At 36.8% G+C, this 21,804-nt stretch overlaps 1 protein-coding gene across 3 annotated transcripts in view; it reads left to right on the plus strand.

The window, feature by feature from the left end:
- Positions 1–364: 364 nt before the first annotated feature.
- hdac9b (histone deacetylase 9b) overlaps positions 365–21,804 on the plus strand; it is a 67,354-nt gene continuing 45,914 nt past the window's right edge. For 2 of the 3 annotated variants that reach the window (XR_016145704.1, XM_039694364.2), the window contains exons 1-2: positions 365–665; positions 829–942. Coding sequence is in view for 1 of the 3 variants with exons in the window: in XM_039694364.2 (XP_039550298.2) it covers positions 650–665; positions 829–942 (130 nt within the window). In the remaining 2 variants the exon portion in view is untranslated. The remainder of the gene's footprint in view (positions 666–828; positions 943–21,804) is intronic. The other variant, XR_016145705.1, reaches the window with a different exon arrangement.

A 21,804-nucleotide genomic window follows, 5' to 3' on the forward strand; every position in this document is an offset into this window, starting at 1 on the left:
TCTCACTGAGTCTTCAAATTTCAAATTCAGATCAAAGCCCTTTTCAAATCAAAGTTTGTAATGTTGTAAATCACATTGTGGATAGTTTGTTCATAGTTTATACCAATTTAACAAAGACTTTTAAAAATCCCTATGGAAAAAAAAAGAGAGCAAAAAACAGAACCAAAGCCGCTGAAAAAAGTTGGCGGGAAATTTTGTGATCAATATCGGTTATCTTGGAAGCCACCCAGCCAATCAAATTGAAGGACTTGAACTAACTGTTGTATTATGCTTTTTATTGCAGGTGTCCTGGGAGGTGCTACCAAAATATGTTGTAGCGTTCAAGCGTGAGTTTTCTGAGAGTAGCGTAGGACTGAGAACGTGCTGTAATAATGTGTGACAGTAAGTGAGAGGCAGCCAATGACTCAGTCCCCACATAACTGCTGTTTCAATCCTTTCAAAACCGGTGAGATGGGGAAAGAGGAATTGTGAGAGCACGACTTTTTCATATCCTCAGACAATGTTCAGAGCCCTTTAAACTTCAGATGGCCATCAGACACCACTTCCTCTGCTGCTGACTTTCTGACCGGAATCTACACAGTGGAATAGTGTATGAATGAAGTGCGTGTGCTAGACTGATCTCAGATTGCAACAGAGGAGTGACTACATTATGAAGATCAAGAAAGGTAAGTGCACAATAAACTGTCGATAACTAATATATGAGTCTGTGACCAGTCTATGGCCAATCCTAACATTAAAGATACAGTCTAGATTATAGTGATATGGTATATTTTAATATATAAATGTTAAATGGTAAAAGTAAATGTTTTGTTGTTCTTGTAATGACAGCTTTAGGTGATGCCTGTGACGACGGATCCAATGGGCCATTGGGATGGGACAGGAGAGCTCACCTCTTTCCCTTTAACACTCTAATCAGGCCAGAGCACTCAGTCTGGGGCTACGGTGAGTGGCATGATCATACAGTATGTGTTTGACTATGTAACAAGGACTGGATGGTGTTATTGTGGACTTAAAAAACAAGAATTTGTGACAGAACAAATTACTACTCTGCAAAACTGGACAATACTTTCTAGCTTTTTGTGTTCAACGGCCAAAAATGACCAGGGCTCGGGCAAAAGCACTGAATATGACAAAAATGCTTTATTTAAAATGTGCAAAAATTCACGAAAAATGCTAGAAATAATGAATTACTGTTTTATCTAACTTTTGATAACATTATCTAATATTTGATATATTTTGGAATTCTTATAGACTTAAGAGTTTAGTATGAGGTTAGTGCATCAAAGGCAAGTTTTGTAGAATATGTATTGATACTTTAAAGTATAGAAGTAAAGAAAAATACAATGTCCTGAAATTTTCACTAAGAAATTGCGGTATCACTTTACAATAAGGTTCATTAGTTAACATTAGTTAACTACATTAGTTAACATGTACAATATGTAAACAATACTTCTTAAGCATTTATTAATCTTAGTTAATATTAATTCCAACATTTACTATTATGTCATTAAAATCAAAGGTTGTATTAGTTAACATTAGTTAATGGACTGTGAACTAACATGAACGCACAATGAACAGCTGTATTTGTATTAACTAACATTAACAAAGATTAATAAACACTGTAACTAATGCATTGCTCATCGTTAGTTCATGTTAATTAATGCATTTACTAATGTTAACTAATGAACCTTATTGTAAAGTGTTACCGGAATTGCTAGTAAATAATAACAATGGAATAACAAATAACGCATAACGTCTCTTAGCGGATTATTTGTATTAAATGCAACATATTTAACGTTTTATTTATATTAAATGAAACTCACATTAAAGGATACTATGTATCTTTGTAAACAAAACTGAATGTATTTTGCAGAAGAACATTGTTTTGGTTGTGCTTTGGCTCTGCGTGACCGTACGGGTGCAATTGGTTATCCGATTGCTCATAAAACACTCACTTCTAGGCTGCCTTAAGATATATCTAGTTTAGATGGAAAGGATCTCAAGCTGGGGTGCGTTTCCCATACAACGACGTAACTCGCTGCTTCACTACCACAGTTCGATGCATCGTTAGAGAAATCAACTAGCTAGTCGCGACTGTTTCCTGAAACCCACTGTCGCAAAGTATCGTTCAACCACGTTGGTTTCGCACGTGGTGGAGTAACTACTTTTAATGAAACTGTTTGAGATCCAATTAACGCTAGATTTGTTCATATAAATTACAGCCATGTCATCTGAGGACTATTTCTAATTGTTCTCAGCTATTTTGCTTTATTACCAGCAGTGTTGTGCAAGTTACTTCCAAACTGTAATACATTAGGTATTACTTGTTACTGTTATTTAAAAGTAATTCATTACCTTACAATATTACTGTCTCAGAATTGTAATGCGTTACATTACTCATGTATTACTTTTGAGTTACTTTCACCAAAATAACTAAGTAGAACTTAACTTTGGGGCTGTAACGATATGCAATATGAAACCGAAATCGCGATTCGCCACACGACGATCCACGAACCTACAGAATCGCGACACACCTCTTCCAACTCCAGCGTTATTCTCCTTACCGTCCAGATCCAATGCTGCCTTATCTTTAAATTAGGCTATTAGTATTATTTGAAGTTAACATTATAAAATCAACACTATCTCACGACCAATTCGTACGAATTCGATGCATGATTAAAAAGTGGCTAATTCGTACTAATTCGTACGACCTCACTCGTACTAATTCGTACGATTTGTCTAAACCCACGTGATGGTTAAGTTTAGGGGCGGGGTAAGGGGTAGGTCATTCGTTCGAATTCATACGAATTGGCCAATTCGTAAAATATGTACGATTTAGCAAAATCGTATTAATTCGTACGAGTGAGGTCGTATGAATTGTTACGAATTAGCCACTTTTTAATCATTCGTCGAATTCGTACGACTTGGTCGTGAGATCGGGTTGTATAAAATACGTAGATCTACTCCACAAAACTAGTTGAGGATAAATTATTTAAAATTGGGGAAGTCCAGCATTATGGACATGACATTTGCAGTCAAAACTTGAAATAAAAAGTCTCAGAAAATACATGTATTGAAACGTATATAGGCTACTTCCTTAAAGGACTCCAGACATTAGACAAATATCAGTCTATGTTTTATTTTTAATATTAGGGAAAAGACACACATTCATGCGTGACAAAAACATAGGAGGCAAAATATATTTTTTGTAATTCTGTTAATTACACTGCGCAAATCGGATGAGGAAGGGTTGGCTCTCCAGTCTCCATAGAACTTAAAATATTCATTTTATTTTAGTTTTCGTGTTCGCATTTATGAGGAAAAAACAATGTTACAGACGCGACCGCTCTGAACTGGCACTAAAAGACTGCTTTAAAACTTTCACATAGTCTGTTGCCTTTAAGAAATAAAAGCAGACAATACACTGTAATACAACTGTAATACAAGCCTCACTGAACATGTAACGAGTAAAATATTACTGAAAATTGATTAGTAATGCCTTACACTACAGCGTTACAGCAAAAAGTAATATGTTACTGTAATGTATTACTTTTGTAATGCGTTACTCCCAACACTGATTACCAGACTCAATATTTGGCTCGTTCTTACATAGTAGAGCACGTTCGCATGCGCACTCTTCAAAGACGGTACTTGAAATCTTTTGACAAACTAAAAGACATATATTACATTTGTATGTATTCTAAATAAAAGGCATCGGTTGTACTGAATGTCAGCTTGCTTATTTTGCACAAGATAAGAATTTATTAAATCCAAATGTCGTGCAATATAGAAACAATGCTTCTAACCACAGGTCGAGAGCTGTCGTTCACTTCAAACCACACAACTTTGCGATGCTGTTTGCGAATTTTCGTTGGAACGATAGTTTCGGGAAACACCGGCTCGTTGAACCATTTTTATATTGACGGAACTTGCGACCATAGTTGGCTAACGATGCTTTTGGGAAACGCACCCCTGACTAGCTGAAGATGTAATGGTAGGCCTACATTCTCTATAGGGCGAAGATGATTGGTTCCTGCTGTATCAGTAGCCAATGATCTCGCTGCTCAACTTTTTTCAACATTTTGCCTCACATTCACCTATTCACTCACTCATAATGGCCGATTTGCTATCAGAGGAAATATATTACAATTGAAATCAGGTCCTAATTAAATTTTTAATGGATTTTTGATGAAAGAAACACAGCCTTGGTGCAAGAAACTTACCAAGTGCAAACTTTTGAAAAGTTGCATATATAATGTGCCTTTTCCCCAACTTGTATATCCCTGTTGATTCTTCATCGTAAGAAAACTGGAGTGTGGGCAGGGATTTGGTCGCTGTTATTGTGAGAGAGAAACTTGGATGGGGAAGTGTAATGCGCCTGAAAGAGGAAATGCTGAAAGCTTCACACATCCTTGCGCAAATAGGATGGTACATTCATGAGATGTCCTTTCACAAGCTTCCTGTTTGACTCTAAAAACTGAAAGGCTTCTTTTGTAATTTGTGGGTTTCTCAGAAACAGAAGGGAGACACAATGAGTTGGCTTTCTTTTACCAAATGGGTGATTAAGACATTTTAATGATGTGAGATCATACGAAAAACACGTTCACCTCATAAGACCTTTTGATCTGAAGTGTGTAGTTCAGAGAAAATATTTCCTTGTCAAACAGTGTTAGGAGGACGATGAACCCTAACGTTGAGAGCAGCATGGGTCGATTTCACACTTGTGGCCCGGTACGGATCAGAGTACACCATGCATCATAGTACCCCCGTAATGATGAGCTTACATGCGTACCAGGGATCTAATCTTAGATTTAATCCATTTGGAGATCAATCAATAAGAGTGCAGACCGGGGTGGAGCCGAACAGAACGAGAGCTATTGTGCTCTATATTGGGAGCCATTTCAGGCTTGACGCAGAACATGGTCTCTAAGCAACAGCATCAGATTTTAAAGTAACAAAGCTGTCTAGATTTCCATAGCGGTATAGGCAAACAACTTACCTGCACTTACCCGCACACATATCTGAAAACACAATTCATTAAATAGATTTTTGGGGAGTCTTTTGCATTAGACCCTCTGTGATTGTATGGTACCGTTAAAAATGTACTTGGGATTAAAAGAAGCCCTTATCCTCAGAAACCTCAGTACAGAATTACATTTTGAGCGAACGGATCGATAAATTAAACTGTGGCGATCAAGTTTTGCCACCTGCTGGTAAAAGATAAAAGAAGCAATGCACAATGTACTGCATCATTCATTTCTGTTCTGTTAACTAGGCAAGTGGATGTAAAAATATGAAAAATCAACAGATTTTGTGCCTGTACTTCTCCTTGAGAGAGAAAACGTGTGCGGAAAAGTGTGATAATTCTGTGCAAATGCATCTGTGGTTTTCTCCATCGCTCAGCAGCAGTGGCCCTTCACACATGTCTTACTCATCCTTCTACTGCTGGCAGAATGGAGATGTGACCAGCTGACAGTCACACAGCTTTTTGAGCTACTTACTAAAACCTTTATGGATGTTTCTTCAACTCTGGCACTTCTGTTTCTTAGGGGTTGTTTTGTATTAAATTTGTATTAAATGAAGCTCACATGAAAGGGTACTATGTAATTCTGGCCCTTTAGTGGTTTAAAATAACTGCATGCATTTTGCTGAAGAACATTGTTTTGGTTGTGCTTGGTCTCTAAAGTAAAAAGCAGAAAATTGCTTGACTTATTTTGAAGAGTTGAAGCAATGTAAAAACATGCTGTCATAACTAATTGATTGCATTTTTTTTAAGTGTACCTACATGTAATTGGCTTTATGCCCAGCTGCACTACTTCCTGAACTTCAGCCAGCTCCTTGTTTCCTGTCTGCCATTATTGGGCAAACTTGATTAATTCAGGTATGTCTGATTATTGTTGCCATGACTACTGAGGTCAGGCACGTACCTGAATAAATCAATTTGTCCAATAATGGCAGACAGGAAACAAGGAGCTGGCTGAAGTTCAGGAAGTAGTGCAGCTGGGCATAAAGCCAATTAGGCAAGGCAAGGCAATTTTATTTGTATAGTGCATTTCATACATAGCAGTAATACAATGCGCTTCACACAGTATAATATAAACAATTAAAATTCAATGTAGCCACACAACACAGAAATAAATACACATTTATCAAAAATACATTAAAAATAAAATAAAATAATGTAAATACATTTATTTGTCACGCATTAACTGGAAAAAGCATCTGAAAAAAAATAAATAATAATTACCGAAGGTGCGGAGGCACCTATTGTATCTGTTCCAGTTCTTCTTCTTCTTCTTCTTCTTCTTCTTCTTCTTCTTCTTCTTCTTCTTCTTCCTTCTCCTCCGACTGGGCAGCTATGGCAGCCCATAGAACTGTTTGCGGGAAAGTTGTTTTGGTTTGACAGTCCCAACATTAAATACGCCAATTTTGGTCTCTCTAACTCATTGCCTCTAGCGCCACCACATGTCCAAAGTTTTACTCATATTATGCCATAACTATAACTTTTGAACCGCAAGGCCTGTCAACAAAATTTTCCTCTTATTCCTGAGCTCATGACAATTCAATCGTGACGTAATTTTTCATTCAAAAAATATGTCCGCCATTTTGAATTGTCAAAAAAAGTAGCGCTTGCAAAACAAGATGTAAGGCTGTATCTTCGCAACGCTAAATTGTATTCAGACCAAACTTACATGTCATCACAAGCATGACGCAGCGGCGCCTACTGGTTGGGCGATATTGAAAATGGCTATTTTTCCTCATGACTTCTTAACGGTTTGTCAAAAAATCATAAAAGTGGCATTGTTATATTCAGGGCTTCATGCCGCGTCGACTGATATCCAATTTTCCATGATCGGCCATTTTGGCTGTCGGCCATTTTGAATTATGTGCTAAAAGGCTGTTTTTTTTTTTAACGCATGAACGAATTGTTACGAAACTCGATATGGGTCATCAGTACAATGCCATGAAAGAGCCTTGAGAAGTTTCGAAACAGGTTCACCTAGTGGTAAAATTTATTTTCAAATGTTTATAATTCTGGGTGTGGTTGACTTATTTTCACGATTCACCTCTCGTTGGGTTCCTGAATCCTTGCTGAGTCCACAGATACCAAAAATGCTGGTTTCGTCTTACGGTTTGTGTAACGTTGTGATTTAGCGCTTAAAAACATTTGCCGATATCTTCGAAACCGTTAGTCCGATCGAGACAAAACCACCGCCAGAACTTAGTTTGAAAACATAGGTTGCTGGGAACATGTTAATACCCAAATGCCAAAATATTGAAAGTTAAGGGGTAGTAAATAACTTTTGAATAAATATGCCTATTGTAATGACACTGGTCTTAATAGATTCCTTGGGTCATGCTATTTGACATAGATACCAAGTTTGACGTCCGCCATCTTGATTTTCATTGAATACCTACTTTTTCAAACTCCTTGACGGTTTGTTCGATTTTCACCAAATTTGAATCATATCATCTCCAGACCACGCTGAATAAAAGTTATGGATTTTGTGTCGATAGACAAAACTGTTTTCTTTTACTGCAGCAGCATTTTTGAGGCATGTGGCCAAAAGGACTATTCAGGCTTTATATCTGCAAAGCCTCGAAATTGCTGCAGTTGATCAGCATCAATGCCTTGATCCTTGCTGCAGTTGATCTGCCACTCCCAGCCATGATGGCATCTGTTGCCGCTTCTTGTGCTTGGCCTTGTTTATGGTTGCTTGCAGCTATATGTACACTCACCTAAAGGATTATTAGGAACACCTGTTCAATTTCTCATTAATGCAATTATCTAATCAACCAATCATGGCAGTTGCTTCAACGCATTTAGGGGTGTGGTCCTGGTCAAGACAATCTCCTGAACTCCAAACTGAATGTCAGAATGGGAAAGAATGAGTGTGGCATGGTTGTTGGTGCCAGACGGGCCAACACAGGTCTGAGTATTTTACAATCTGCTCAGTTACTGGGATTTTAACACACAACCATTTCTAGGATTTACAAAGAATGGTGTGAAAAGGGAAAAACATCCAGTATGTGGCAGTCCTGTGGGCGAAAATGCCTTGTTGATTCTAGAGGTCAGAGGAGAATGGGCCGACCGATTCAAGCTGATAGAAGAGCAACTTTGACTGAAATAACCACTCGTTACAACCGAGGTATGCAGCAAAGCATTTGTGAAGACACAACACGCACAACCTTGAGGCGGATGGGCTACAACAGCAGAAGACCCCACCGGATACCACTCATCTCCACTACAAATAGGAAAAAGAGGCTAAAATTTGCCAGAGCTCACCAAAGTTGAAGACTGGAAAAATGTTGCCTGGTCTGATGAGTCTTGATATCTGTTGAGACATTCAGATAGTAGAGTCAAAATTTGGCGTAAACACAATGAGAACGTGGATCCATCACGCCTTGTTACCACTGTGCAGGCTGATGGTGGTGGTGTAATGGTGTGGGGGATGTTTTCTTGGCACACTTTAGATCCCTTAGTGCCAATGGGGCATCGTTTAAATGCCATGGCCTACCTGAGAATTGTTTCTGACCATGTCCATCCTTTATGGCCACCATGTGCCCATCCTCTGATGGCTACGTCCACCAGGATAATGTCACGAAGCTTGAATCATTTCAAATTGGTTTCTTGAAAATGACAATGAGCTCACTGGACTAAAATGCCCCCCACAGTCACCAGATCTCAACCCAATAGAGCATCTTTGGGATGTGGTGGAACGGGAGCTTCATGGCCCTGATGTGCATCCCACAAATCTCCATCAACTGCAAGATGCTATCCTATCAATATCCTTTCAGCACCTTGTTGAATCAATGCCACGCAGAATTAAGGCAGTTCTGAAGGGGAAAGGGGGTCAAACACAGTATTAGTATGGTGTTCCTAATAATCCTTTAGGTGAGTGTATATCTGTAATTAATTTCTATAATTGCATCTCTTGAACCTTCCTTTACACCTTAACCCCCTTAACCATTGTACTTTCCTGTATCCCACCTCAATGGCAGCTAAAGTGTTTTGCAATACAACATGAACAATGAGTACATTTTATGTACATAGAGACACCTAATATAATGTGTGACCTCAAATCACATTTTACTAATCAAAACGGTGAAATACACTTTAAACTATTTCAATATTTATTGTGTGAAAATAATAGATGTAAATTTTAACTCACAGGTTGTGTAATCCATTCCACCGCAAACCAAAAGCTTAGTGTATTTAGTTACCATGGAGACAACAGTGTCAGTGAAGTGCATTCTTGATTTGAAATATGAGACATAATGTGTAAAGAAAACAAAGAACTTTCAAGGCAAATATCATAAGACTTCAAACTGTAATATTTTGATCGTGCCAATTCCAGTCAAGCTGAAATAGTGGTGAAAGTGTGAAAATATTGTAGTAGCCTATGTGTATTTGGTCTCTTAAAAAAAAAAAATGCTGGGTTGTTTCAACGCATTTTTGGATCAAATATGGACAAACCTAACCGTTGGTTCGAATTTTTAAATTGCACTTTAAACGCAATGGTTGAGTTTGTCCATATTCGACCCAAACATGGGTTGAAACACCCCAGCATTTAGCTAGTTATTAAATATGCTTTAGCAAGATGAGAGAGTCAGCATTTTATATATATATATATATATAAACAAAATTAAAACGTAATTTCCACCACAGAATGACTGGGAAAAACAAATAAAACATCATTATCCTTCATGCATGTATTTCCACTGTTGGAAATTATTAGCAGACACATTAAACTAGCGAGTTTGAAAAGTGTTTCAAAGGAGTTTCATTTCAAAAGCACGAAAAAAAAAAATAAACAATTAAAAAAATGATTTATAACATAGACAGATGATAGCTCATAACATTCTAAAACTCTTGACTTTGGGGGAATATCTCAGTTTGGGGACAGACACATTGAGTAATAATGAGTGTAATTAATTATTGCAGGACTGTCTGTTAAGCTGAGGGCAAGAGAAGTCTAAAGGAAAGAGAACTAATTCTTTCACTCTCTGGAGGGTCATAAAATGCTTCTGACATTGAAGGTTGAAGTTATTTTAGGGCAGGCCTAATTTACTACGCCTTCTCTCATCTTCAGCTATCTGAACTTCTCTCCAAAAAGACTTGATATATTGCAATTAACTGCAATATAATTTGACTAAAATCAACAAAAAAAGTCTTTGCTGAGCCCTTTGTAATCTGTGTTATAGCAAGTTAGAATTATCAAGTAAGTAAATAAGTGGAAGGTTAGCGGTTCTCAACAAGACAGGTGCAAACGACTGCATTCCATCTCAGCGTGAGATCTGTGATTCCCATTACCACACATACTTGTTTTGACCCTGATAGCAGTAACAGACATTTCATGGTGACATTGACCAGGTCCCATCATCCTCGGGGCCCAGGTCACCACGCTCTGTGATTGGACGGCCCTTTGTTCTGGCCTTTAATGTGCAGTGCACCTGCTCTGCCCCTCCCTTGGGCCGTCCTGGTGAGTTATGGGGTAGCGCTGCATAGAAAGGCGTGAAATGAGAAATGTGAAGTTGCTTTAAGTTTCCACATGCTTTAGTCACACTAAGTGGTGCCCCTGTTTGGTGTCTAAGGAAGCAATATACCCCAGATATGTATGATTGACAGGAGGCTTCTGAATATTTTTCTAGCACGATATGGTCTGATACAATTCCAGTGACGAGCAATTTGTCCATCCTTTCTTCAGCGTCAATATATTGCCGGGACCTGACTACAAAAGTTTGTTCCTTTAATGTACAGCATGTTTTGAAATGATAATAAACGACTATTACTAAACTACTACTAAAATATAGTACCTTCAAAGACGTGATTTCAGGTCCAGCTTGTTTTTGGAATGAATCGGTTAAGTGGGATGATACAATGATAGTACTCTCTTAAAATAGCAGTTACTTGTGTCATTCCTAAATGAATCTATGTTTTGGATCAATTAGTTAAATTAATGATTAAGTGACTTGCTTATAAACCCACGCAGTCACTTCTTGCCACCTACTGGTGTATCGATGTAACCTGCAAATACATTCACTATCGCAAAAATCCCCATCTAATACACACAGTGAGTCTTCCTAGAATGTGTCATGGCAGTTAGGACACACGTTTTGTCATTAGTTTGGTTTCTGTTTAGAAATTTCATTGGTCCAAATTATCCCATCTCATATATTACATGAAATATTTTCTGATTGACTAAGACTGTGTCACATATCGGAACAGTTTAGGGTTGTGAACAAATTGTTTCTTGCTTGAACTTGTCTCGATTAACTTGCTTTGTCTCACATTTGTTAATCGTTGTTATATTATATTATAACATATATAACTTGTATTATCTTCATTTGTGTATACATTTATTATATCTTTGGAGTCTCCATGCAGGGACACCAGACAATAACATACAATTTTGTAACATAATATATATACAGTATATATATATATATATATATATATATTTACTAAATGTATTTTTATTCTGTTTATTAATATTTTTACTCAACATTTGTGCAGTTTTGGGAGTATTTTTGATATCTTTTAAATTTCTATAAATAAATAAATAAATATTTTTTTAAATAGGCTTTAAAAAAATGGCATTAAAATTCACTAATTAAAATACCCAGATTTTCATTCATGGAGATAACATGGATAATTTTACATGGATAATTTTACATCCCAATGTAAGATTTTTGACATTTTTTTGGAAAAATATTTTTTTCTATTTGACTAACCAAACTACATATCTTTTCACAAGTTTTTCATATCTAAATATTATAAAATCACAATGTGTGTGTGTGTGTGTGTGTGTTTGTGTGTGTGTGTGTGTGTGTGTGTGTGTGTGTGTGTGTGTGTGTGTGTGTGTGTGTCTGTATACATTTTCATTGTGTCAGTGTCACTAGTTTATATTCGTGGTGGTTCTGCATTTTATCTGACAAATTATAAGACTTTTATAGCCTTACAAATGTATTCGTGTGTGTGTGTGTGTGTGTGTGTGTGTGTGTGTGTGTGAGTGAGTGTGCAGTGTGGATGTTTTTTGCATTGTGTGCCACTTTATTTCTGTCTATGTGATCTGCTTTGTTTCTTCGTTTTTTCTGACTTTTTTCTGATTTGGATGATGAATTTTGTATATTTATTATTTTGTATATTATGCGGTATATATATATATATATATATATATATATATATATGTATATATATATATATATATATATATATTAGATCTAGACAATGTTAAGAGTCGTAGAAAGTTTCATACCATTTGGACAAAAAGAACAGCTTTTTAAAATTGACCAGAAGAGACCCCAGCCCGGAGATAACCAGAGGGTTAAATAAATGTTGTCTTATCTTTATAGTATTTGTATTTTTTATTTTAGGAAACTTTATACTAGTGGTGTGCATGCATCATACAATAGCATCTTTGCAACAGATAGGCAATACTACAGTTTTTCCATCTCTCTTTGTCTTCTGTTTTTCTTTTTCTCTTGTCATCTGCAGCTTGATGATAAGGCTGATGAAGGCGATGGAGTTTCTATTTTAAGCCTTGCCATAGTCCTTCTGGCCTGCATGGGCAGGGATGCAGCTAGTGGCTCTGATGTCATGTTTGCTTCTGCAACTGCATCTGTTTGATTCTGTTTGTAGTGGAAAGCCAACAAATCTCTTGCCTTTCTTAGCACTACTGTCTAAAAGAGAGCGAGAGAACAAAGATGAGAGGTTTGCAGCTTGTTAGTGTGGCTGACATCGCAGTGGTTTCGTTGGAAAGACCAGGGCGGAACTAGATCTGGGATGAAAGGAGCGGTTAGGCTCTCTGAAACCACTCCTAAACACAGCATGCGGTGTATATGCATGTGACTGACTGCATGTCTATACATAAACTTTCACTTCCCTTTGTGGAGGGGTGATTTGAGATGGTAAAAAAAGGGAAAGGGAAGATTCAATAGTTAAAGCATATTCAAATGACTTTTTCAGACCTAAAGTCTAAATGGCCCCAAAAAAGATTTTTCATGTTTTTTAAAAAAAAAAATATATATATATTGCACATATTTTATATTATTACTGCACTTCTCTTCCCCAGTCTATCAGTAATGCTCTGTTTTAATAGTTCCAGTCTCTATGAAGCCCCTCCTTCCTAAAAGCACGTGCTCTGATTGGTCAGCTAAGTGTGTTGTGATTTTGTTTTAGAAATGTCATGCTCCATCCCACAACTCATTCCCATTTTTTTTTTTTTTTTTTTTTACGAATCCTTTGGGCAGGAATTATTCAAATGAGGAATATTGTGTTGTGTTTTTTCCCAGCAGTGTTTCAGGGAAGGATGTTCAGAAACTGTGCTTAAAGGGGTGGTAAAATGCCATTTTCACAAGATGTAAAATAAATCTCTGATGTCCCCAGTGTGTGTGTGTGTGTGTGTGTGTGTGTGTGAAGTTTTAGCTCAAAATACCGCACACAGATATTAAAGTTAAAGTTGTCACTTTTTGAGGGTTTTACAAAAAACTCAGGTTTTGTGCCTGGCCATTTAAATGCAAATGCTCCTGTCTTAGCAGCTGCAATTACCTCACGCAGACACACTAAAATGACAGAAACTGTTCTGCCTTTAATGTTAAAATGGAGTCAGGCAAAGATGGAGAGACTCAAGAAGTGACAAGATAGAATACAACAGGAAGTCTCTGAATGGTTCGTGGATGAATTTATTATGTTGCTGATGTGAAGTTTTTTTTTTTTTTACGTGAACATTCCTCTCCATTATAAAAATAATACATTGTGCAGTTTCCAACATTGTGGGTGTTTTAACATTAAACATAAACAAAGACTTACATCATCACATTTTGCCAGGGGAAGTACAGATTTACAAAAAGATATCAAATTGTTTACACAGATTCACAGTTTTTTTTGCCTTTTAAATAAGAGAATATACTTAATCGTGTTGACATATTGCTTTACCTTATTGTTAAAAGCAATTAAAGGTTTTTTTGATATGCACAAACTTACATTTAAAAATGTAAAATTTTGCCAAAAGAATAATCAGATTAACAATGAAAGTTTAGATGTGAAGTTAACATGTCTTCAATTAGGATTTTCTGTCATAGTGATTTTCTATCGCATGTGAAAAGATGGATGCCAAGGTTTGAACTGACTCACAAATGTACTCTTATACAACAACTTTTTCTTTTCTCAAAATGGACTGCGTGTTCACAAGGGCGGGGGTTTTATGTACATTTTAGGGTTGCCGATGTCACTAACCCGAGAGGAAGCTCGTGTACCAGCCTTTTCTTTAAAAGCAAATATCTTCCTTTGCTTTGAATTTTGAGCGTTGTAACTTTGCAGATGCTGTTTATGCTCAAGTAGCAACATTACACACTAACTAAAGTGAATACCACCCCTTTAACTAAAAATAACTCCCTTTGGAGTAGAATTGGAAGTCTACTTCACACTTAAAATGTACAAATATATATTTTTTTCCATTAAATAATAATAGAAACCCAATCACAGTTGAAAGAACTTTGACACCGATTATTCAGAAAAGCGAAGTCATCACTTTAGTGGAAGTGTATTTGGATTCATATTTTATGATTAGGTTGCAGTTTTTATTTTGCTGCACAATTGTGTGTTTTATAACAGTACTTAAGACATTCTTTATTTGTATTGAGCCTTTTCGGAAGGGAGAGAAAGGAGGGATCAAGAAGGATAAATGACGCTAAGGATGGATGGGGTAAATGTGCTCTCTAGAAACGTTATGTGGGAGGTTACGCCACTGTGAGCTTCTGGCCAAATGAGTGGGCTGACCTTATGTACCCTCTGATCTGTGTCCCACTCCTCATAACAGGTTTCTGGGAGCTCCTGTAACAATTAATAATGAAGACCCGCTCCTCCCACACAACATCACAGGGATAACGAGAAGAGACTGATATTAATGTATTAATTGTATTAATATTGTACAAAAATATTCTACTGTTTTATTATTTTTATTATAAATATGATTAATTAATAAAAATAGTAATAAATTAAATGGTAAAAGTGGCGGTATTATAATGGTATTATTATTACAACATGCATTATTGTTTATACAGTAATTGTAAATACAGTTATAATTAGTATTATTTTTAGATAGTAACTATATTAATATTATACAACTGTATTCTACAGTTAAATTATTATTGTTAATAATAATAATAGTAATACTAATACTAAATAAAATGGCAAATACAATTTAGTAATCTATATAGTATACTTATTACTGTTTTTATTACATGCATTGTTAACACAAATACATATTAGAACTGTTATTATATTATATTATATTATATTATATTATATTATATTATATTATATTATATTATATTATATTATATTATATTATATTATATTATATTATTATATTTTATATTATATTATGCCCTATATAACACAAACACACACACAAAGTGACTGGAAGTTGTTTGAACCCCTCATTTAATAATATTAATATTGTAAATTACGATTCTACAATTCGTATTATTGTAGTTGTTTTATACAAAATACAAATTAAATTAGAATTAATACAATAAAACAATAATGTTAAAACAATAAAGTGTGAATTAAACAAAAACAACAGTAATAACAACAGTAACAACAGTGTGAATTACAAGTTATCTTAGTAAAATGGACCAAAAAGAGGTCTGAGCTCAGTTTTAAGGCCAGATAGTGTGAAAAGAGATAGTTGGCTTATTTTGGTTTATTTAAAAATAATTTTAATACTGCTGTCAAGCTTGAGTCTCCTTTTGAGAATGTCATTCATTCTTCTCTGCAAATAAAAAAAGAAAAATTCGTCATCTGTTTTGTTCATTGTGCTGTACTTCTCTCAGGGAATAACTTTAGGAAACCTGATTCACCCCGGTCATGGAAAGCCACAATGGCGTAGGTGGTAACATCCAAGACAATAGCAGTCAAGGAAATCTGCCTTTTCCTTTGCTGTAATGTATAATTTCCTGTTTTCCCCTACCTTTTTTTACGAATATACTGGGATTAGACCTGATCAGTGCTGAACTGAGCTTTCCTGCAAGCTTTTCTGTAAATGAAAAGAGGCTGGATCTGATTTACAGGAGTCAAATGAAGCTTAAGCTATTTTGTAAGAAACATCCTCAGATCAGTTACTTTTATTGGCCATTTATTGGACTCTTGCTACTGTATATGGTCAGTTGACATCTTCATTGTTAATGCTTTTCCCCCCATTGTTTACATTAAAGATATTTCAAATTAATATTGCATTATTAATGGGCTGGGAGACTCGAACTAAGTATGATCATTAAACATTTTTTGAGATTGAGCAATTTGGTTGTAAAGCGGATAATATCCCCAAAATAGTAACATACCTACATAGGTAATGGATTAGACGGTCAACGGCAGGGTAAAAAGGCCCTTGAAGTGTGTGTGTGTGTGTGTGTGTGTGTGTGTGTGTGAGAGAGAGAGTCCTTGTGTGCACGTTATAGTGTATATTTGTGCTCGTGAGGACATGGAATGTTTCCAGAGAGATTGATTGAGATGTGGAGATTATTGTGAGATAAAACCAGTCAGATTAACCCAGCGAGGAGGCTCAGTATTCCACTACTGTGTTGTGATCTCTGATCTCTAAACACTGTGGCATGTTGCATCCAGTTCACTGGTTTGTTCAGGCTATACAGTATTATAATATAATATAATATAATATAATATAATATAATATTTACAACAGTTGTTCTTTCTGGTTCTCGATTTGCTTGGCTGAGAGCCTTTTTCCAGCCATGCGATATTCTACCAGTATCACCACGGGAACAGTTTCAGTGTTTGTATCCATAGACATATACACTAGACTTCACCTGGGGGTTCTAAGCATGCGTCAAAACCGTCGCCATCTTGGAACAGGGGTCTTGTCATAGGAAGTAGCTAGGTAACGCTGCTATCTCTGCCTTTACTTCGAATTCATTGATGGTGGCGGACTTTTGTGCAGCGTATGAAGTTCACGGATGAAATCTGAACTAGGAAGAATGTTTTACAAAAAATGTTAAAAAATGTAAAAAAAAAAATTTCTTTCTGGAATCAATGATGAATACATGTCTGACCGTTGGAACAAACCAAAAAAACAAGAAAATCGCATTTATGATGATTTGTGGTGGTTTTATTTGCGTTAGACCTGTGTCTACTACATTGACGCTGATGCATTAAAGTGGAGGGGCTCCCCTGTTTCAAGATGGCGGCTCTGTTGACGCATTCGTTCCAATGAACTGCCGTATCCAAGGTGAGGTCTAGTGTATATGTCTATGGTTTGTATCTATCACTCACTGATATAATGACATTATATGAATCAGTATCACTCCACTTGCAGCATTTCTCACAGCGAGTGTCATGGCGGACAAGCAAATTACCATATTTTTACAGATAGCCTACTTTTGTGTCATGGCGGACAAGCAAATTACCATATTTTTACAGATAGCCTACTTTTGTGTCACGTAATGGAGTTTAAGAGTTTTTAGGAGAGAATGTAGTTACATTAGGCTATTTAGACCTCAAATATGTGATGTATAAACATAGTGCCTATTTGTCAATTTATATAGACGTTTTCCATAGGCGAGTTCATCTCAAGGGGGTAATCCACCAGCCGGAAACTGAACCGAAGCCACACTTCACCTTCTGTTAGCATTCCATTGACTCCCATTCATTTTTACAACACTTTGACAGCGAATAACTTTACATCTGAAGCGTTCAAAGACTCCATTTGTCCATTATTTATTTCTAAAGAAACACAACAATGGCTCCATTATCTTACGTTATGGCCCTGTAGAAGCTGTTTTTGTAAAAATAGTCTAACGATTGGGTCATAACACACGTCTCTATGTTGGACAGTACAGAAATTACCTTATAGACAGAAGTAGAAGCTTGCGCACAATCGGGGTGACGTGGAGGCATAACATCCGATAAAGTCAAGGGAGAAGCCCATAGAGAGTTGTAAAGTTGATCCTGCTGCTCACGGACAGCTAATACTCATGATCAGGTTAAAGGTCAGAGAGAGAGAGAGACAGAGAGAGAGAGAGAGAGAGGACTGTGTGGTTGAGCTGAACTCTATCTGTTATTTTGAGGTATATCAATATGCTCCAGCAGTCGTAGTCTGATGATTGATCAGGGGGATTTCAGTGAACTGTCCCTTCCCTCCCAGCGACATGCACAGCAACATGTCTATTTATAGAACTTTATCAATACAGCACTGAAAGGACAGACAGCAAAGCTTCTTCAGAGACAGGCAATGCACAGAGAATACCAATAGAAATGGGATGAGGAGAAATTTCTGATGTCATCTCTTTTGCAAATGGCAGCGTTCATCTGGGGGGAAAGAATCTATGGTGATCTAAAATAATCTACAAAGAATATTATTCAAACCTGCTGGAAATAAAATATTCAAGTGGTAGGAATATTATTTTACGATCTGAAACCATCCTGAACACATCATTTATGCACAACAAGTTTTCTCCAGGAGGTATGTAATAGCTGGAGAACATTACTATTCATCTCAACGGGAGTTGATCAAAAATGCAAACAGCCTCGGAAGGGCCCTCCAAAAATTGCATGAATTTTTTTTTCTCATTTATAGGTTGCTTTTAAATATGCACTCTACCTTTTGAATGGCCATTGATGTAGAAACAGCCTTTTTACCCACAATGATGCAGTCTTCTCACAAAATGCTAAATACCTCAGAAAAACCTATTCATATCTTCAATGATTAAGTTGCATGATTATTGTTGGTTAAAAGGTGTTTTTCTGTGGCAGTAACCGCCCATTCTATTCCTTCTAAATTTGAGTCATACCTTCCATATACTGTATATTTTTTTTAAAAACAGACAATTCAAACATGTTGTCCCACCTGTATTACCAATCTTTTTTCTTTGATGTGGAACACAATTTGAGTATTTTTTATTTTTTTCGTCTATAAAAAGAAAGTCAGTGGGGTCTAGTTGTTTTGGACCCCATTGACTTTCATTGTGGAAACATCCTTCAAAATACACCTTGAAACAACCTTCAAAATATCCTATTTTGTGTTCTGCAGAAGAAAGAAAGTCAGGATGGATGACAGATTTTCACATTTACATTTATTTTTACATTTAGTCCCTTGACAATGACAAAGGATGTGTGTTAAGGTTTCTTTCTTGCCTCATTATTAGACACTTCCACTGAAATTTATGAAGTAAACAGAAGAAGCACTTTCTGCACATTATCTGATCCGAGCCGCAAAGTGCTCTCACTCTCAAGCTAAATGTCCTGCAGGAAATACCAGTGGGGGCTAGACTGAGTAACCTAATAAAGCCACAGCGCCTAAATCATCAGACAGAGCAGGAAACATGCCCCTTTAATACAGCCAGATGGAGATGCTTATTGGGTTTGGACCTCCAGTCAACAACCCTGATGCCTTTGGGCTTCTACATGCTCGACCTAGTGGCTGCATCAGGATAGAGGTGGGCTGAGGTGACTAAATCACATGGAGAGAGATTGAGCAGGTCTCAGTGAAGGACGGCAGTGAGCAGAGGAGGGAAAACCTCAGGATAAGGTGGGAGGAGGGAAAGAGAGCTGATGCAAGTGTGTGAGCGTGAACTTGAAATGTTGCCAGTGTGTCTGTGAGGTGTATTGCCCCAGATGAGCCAGGACCCAGGGGAGAACAGATATTTCTCGTTTGTTTCCAGCTACACCAACAGCACTGGGCTCCTCTGCCAACGGCAACCTGAAACATCCCGCTTATAATGCCGCAAACAATTATGATGAAACTCTGAGGGGAGCAAATATACGTAGCCATGCATAAACAGCACATATGTAAACAAATATATTTGCACATCTTTTTGTAGTAACTGAGAATATTTTCCCCTTTTAAAATAAAACTAAAAATAAAAACCAAGGTGAAAAAAGTAGTTTCTGTTATCGTCACCATTTTCAAACGATTCGCATGTCAGATAAAACATAACACTATCTTATCGCATGAATTTGTACAATTATTATTATTATTTTTTTTATTTCCACTTTTATGTTTACGCCCCAGTCAGGCGGTTATGTTTTGGGGTAGACCTGCATGCCTTCCCAATATATATCCCAATACAAATGTACATTCTCATTCAAGTCAAATTATTGAAATTCATACATAATAGCCATCTTGTTATTCCTTTAGATCGGGTTGGGACATCCCACCAACCAAACAGAAACGGAAATCCCACTGCTGTATCAAACTAAAACTAAATTAAAAAATGTAAAGTACATTTTTATAACAGTTGGTTCTAGACTTGCTCAATGTCTCTCCATTGGAAGCAAACAAGAAATATCTGTTCTCCCCTGGGTCCTGGCTCATCTGGGGCAATACACCTCACAGACACACTGGCAACATAAAGGGTTAGTTCACCCAAAAATGAAAATTCTGTCAGTATTTACTCACCCTCATGTTGTTCCAACCCCGTAAGACCTTCGTTCATCTTCGGAACACAAATTAGGATATTTAAGATATTAAGATCGCTCCTGCATACAGTCCATAGGCTTCTTGAGGGACTGGCTCTTGCCGTCCCCGAAAAGTCATAAAAGACATCGTTAAAATAGTCCAAGTGACTACAGGGGCTCAATCTTAACTTTATCAAACGACGAGAACACTTTTGTGCGCAAAAAAACAACAAAAATAACGACTTTATTTCAACTATTCGTTTATTTCTCTCTCTGCGCGAGTCAGGTTACTAGTTTAATAGCGTACGCTTCTGTTATTGTACGTCACACGCATCACACACACATGACCAGCGTCGGCCAATAGTGAGCCTACGTGTGACGTAGCTCTACGCAATCACACTACGTTAACGGACTACAGGCTTATGGAGAAGGAAGTGAATAGTTGAAATAAAGTCGTTATTTTTGTTGTTTTTTTGCGCACAAAAGTGTTCTCGTCGTTTGATAAACTTAAGATTGAGCCCCTGTAGTCACTTGGACTATTTTAACGATGTCTTCAATTACTTTTCGGGGACAGCAAGAGCCAGTCCCTCAAGAAGCCTATGGACTGTATGCAGGAGCGATTTTAATATCCTAAATATCTTAATTTGTGTTCCGAAGATGAACGAAGGTCTCACGGGGTTGGAAAAACATGAGGGTGAGTAAATACTGACAGAATTTTCATTTTTGGGTGAACTAACCCTTTAAGGTCCACGCTTCCACACTTGCATCAGCTCTCCTTCTCTCCTCCCACCTTATCCTGAGGTTTTCCCTCCTCTGCTCTCTGCCATCCTTCACTAAGACCTGCTCAATCTCTCAATGTGAATTAGTCACCTCAGCCCAAAAATTGGGAACCTTGGTGATAAATTTGATACGCAACTTTAAACATGGCGGAGGGGAGAAAATGGTCCACTTTAGATATTACTATAAATAACTTTGCAACTATAACTAAGTCTCATTGAAATATTTCTTGACGGTCTGCTTAATATTTGATGACCCTTTATTTTGATGCTCCACTAACAGACATTATTTTAAGTAACTTTGTCAACTTACCCGAACACATAACCCTAACCTAACAGTCTACTAATATTTGAATGAATGTTAGTTGACATGTAGTTGCAAAGTTACTCATAGTTTGAATGTCTAAAGTGGACCATCAAAATAAAGTGTAACTACGATTGTTGCTGTGACTGGTATTCTTCATTAGTTTTCTCCACAACAGCTGCATCGCCTTGTTTTGTTGTGCATATTTACATATATGAATAATTATCTGAAGCCTGTTATACACAGTGAAAATAACCTGTAGCCATTTGGAATTAAAATTCCAGGATTGTCCCTATACATTTGTATTA

The sequence above is a fragment of the Pimephales promelas genome, chromosome 12 (genome assembly GCF_988280905.1).
Source record: "Pimephales promelas chromosome 12, fPimPro1.hap1.1, whole genome shotgun sequence".
In the NCBI taxonomy this organism is placed as follows: Eukaryota; Metazoa; Chordata; class Actinopteri; order Cypriniformes; family Leuciscidae; genus Pimephales; species Pimephales promelas.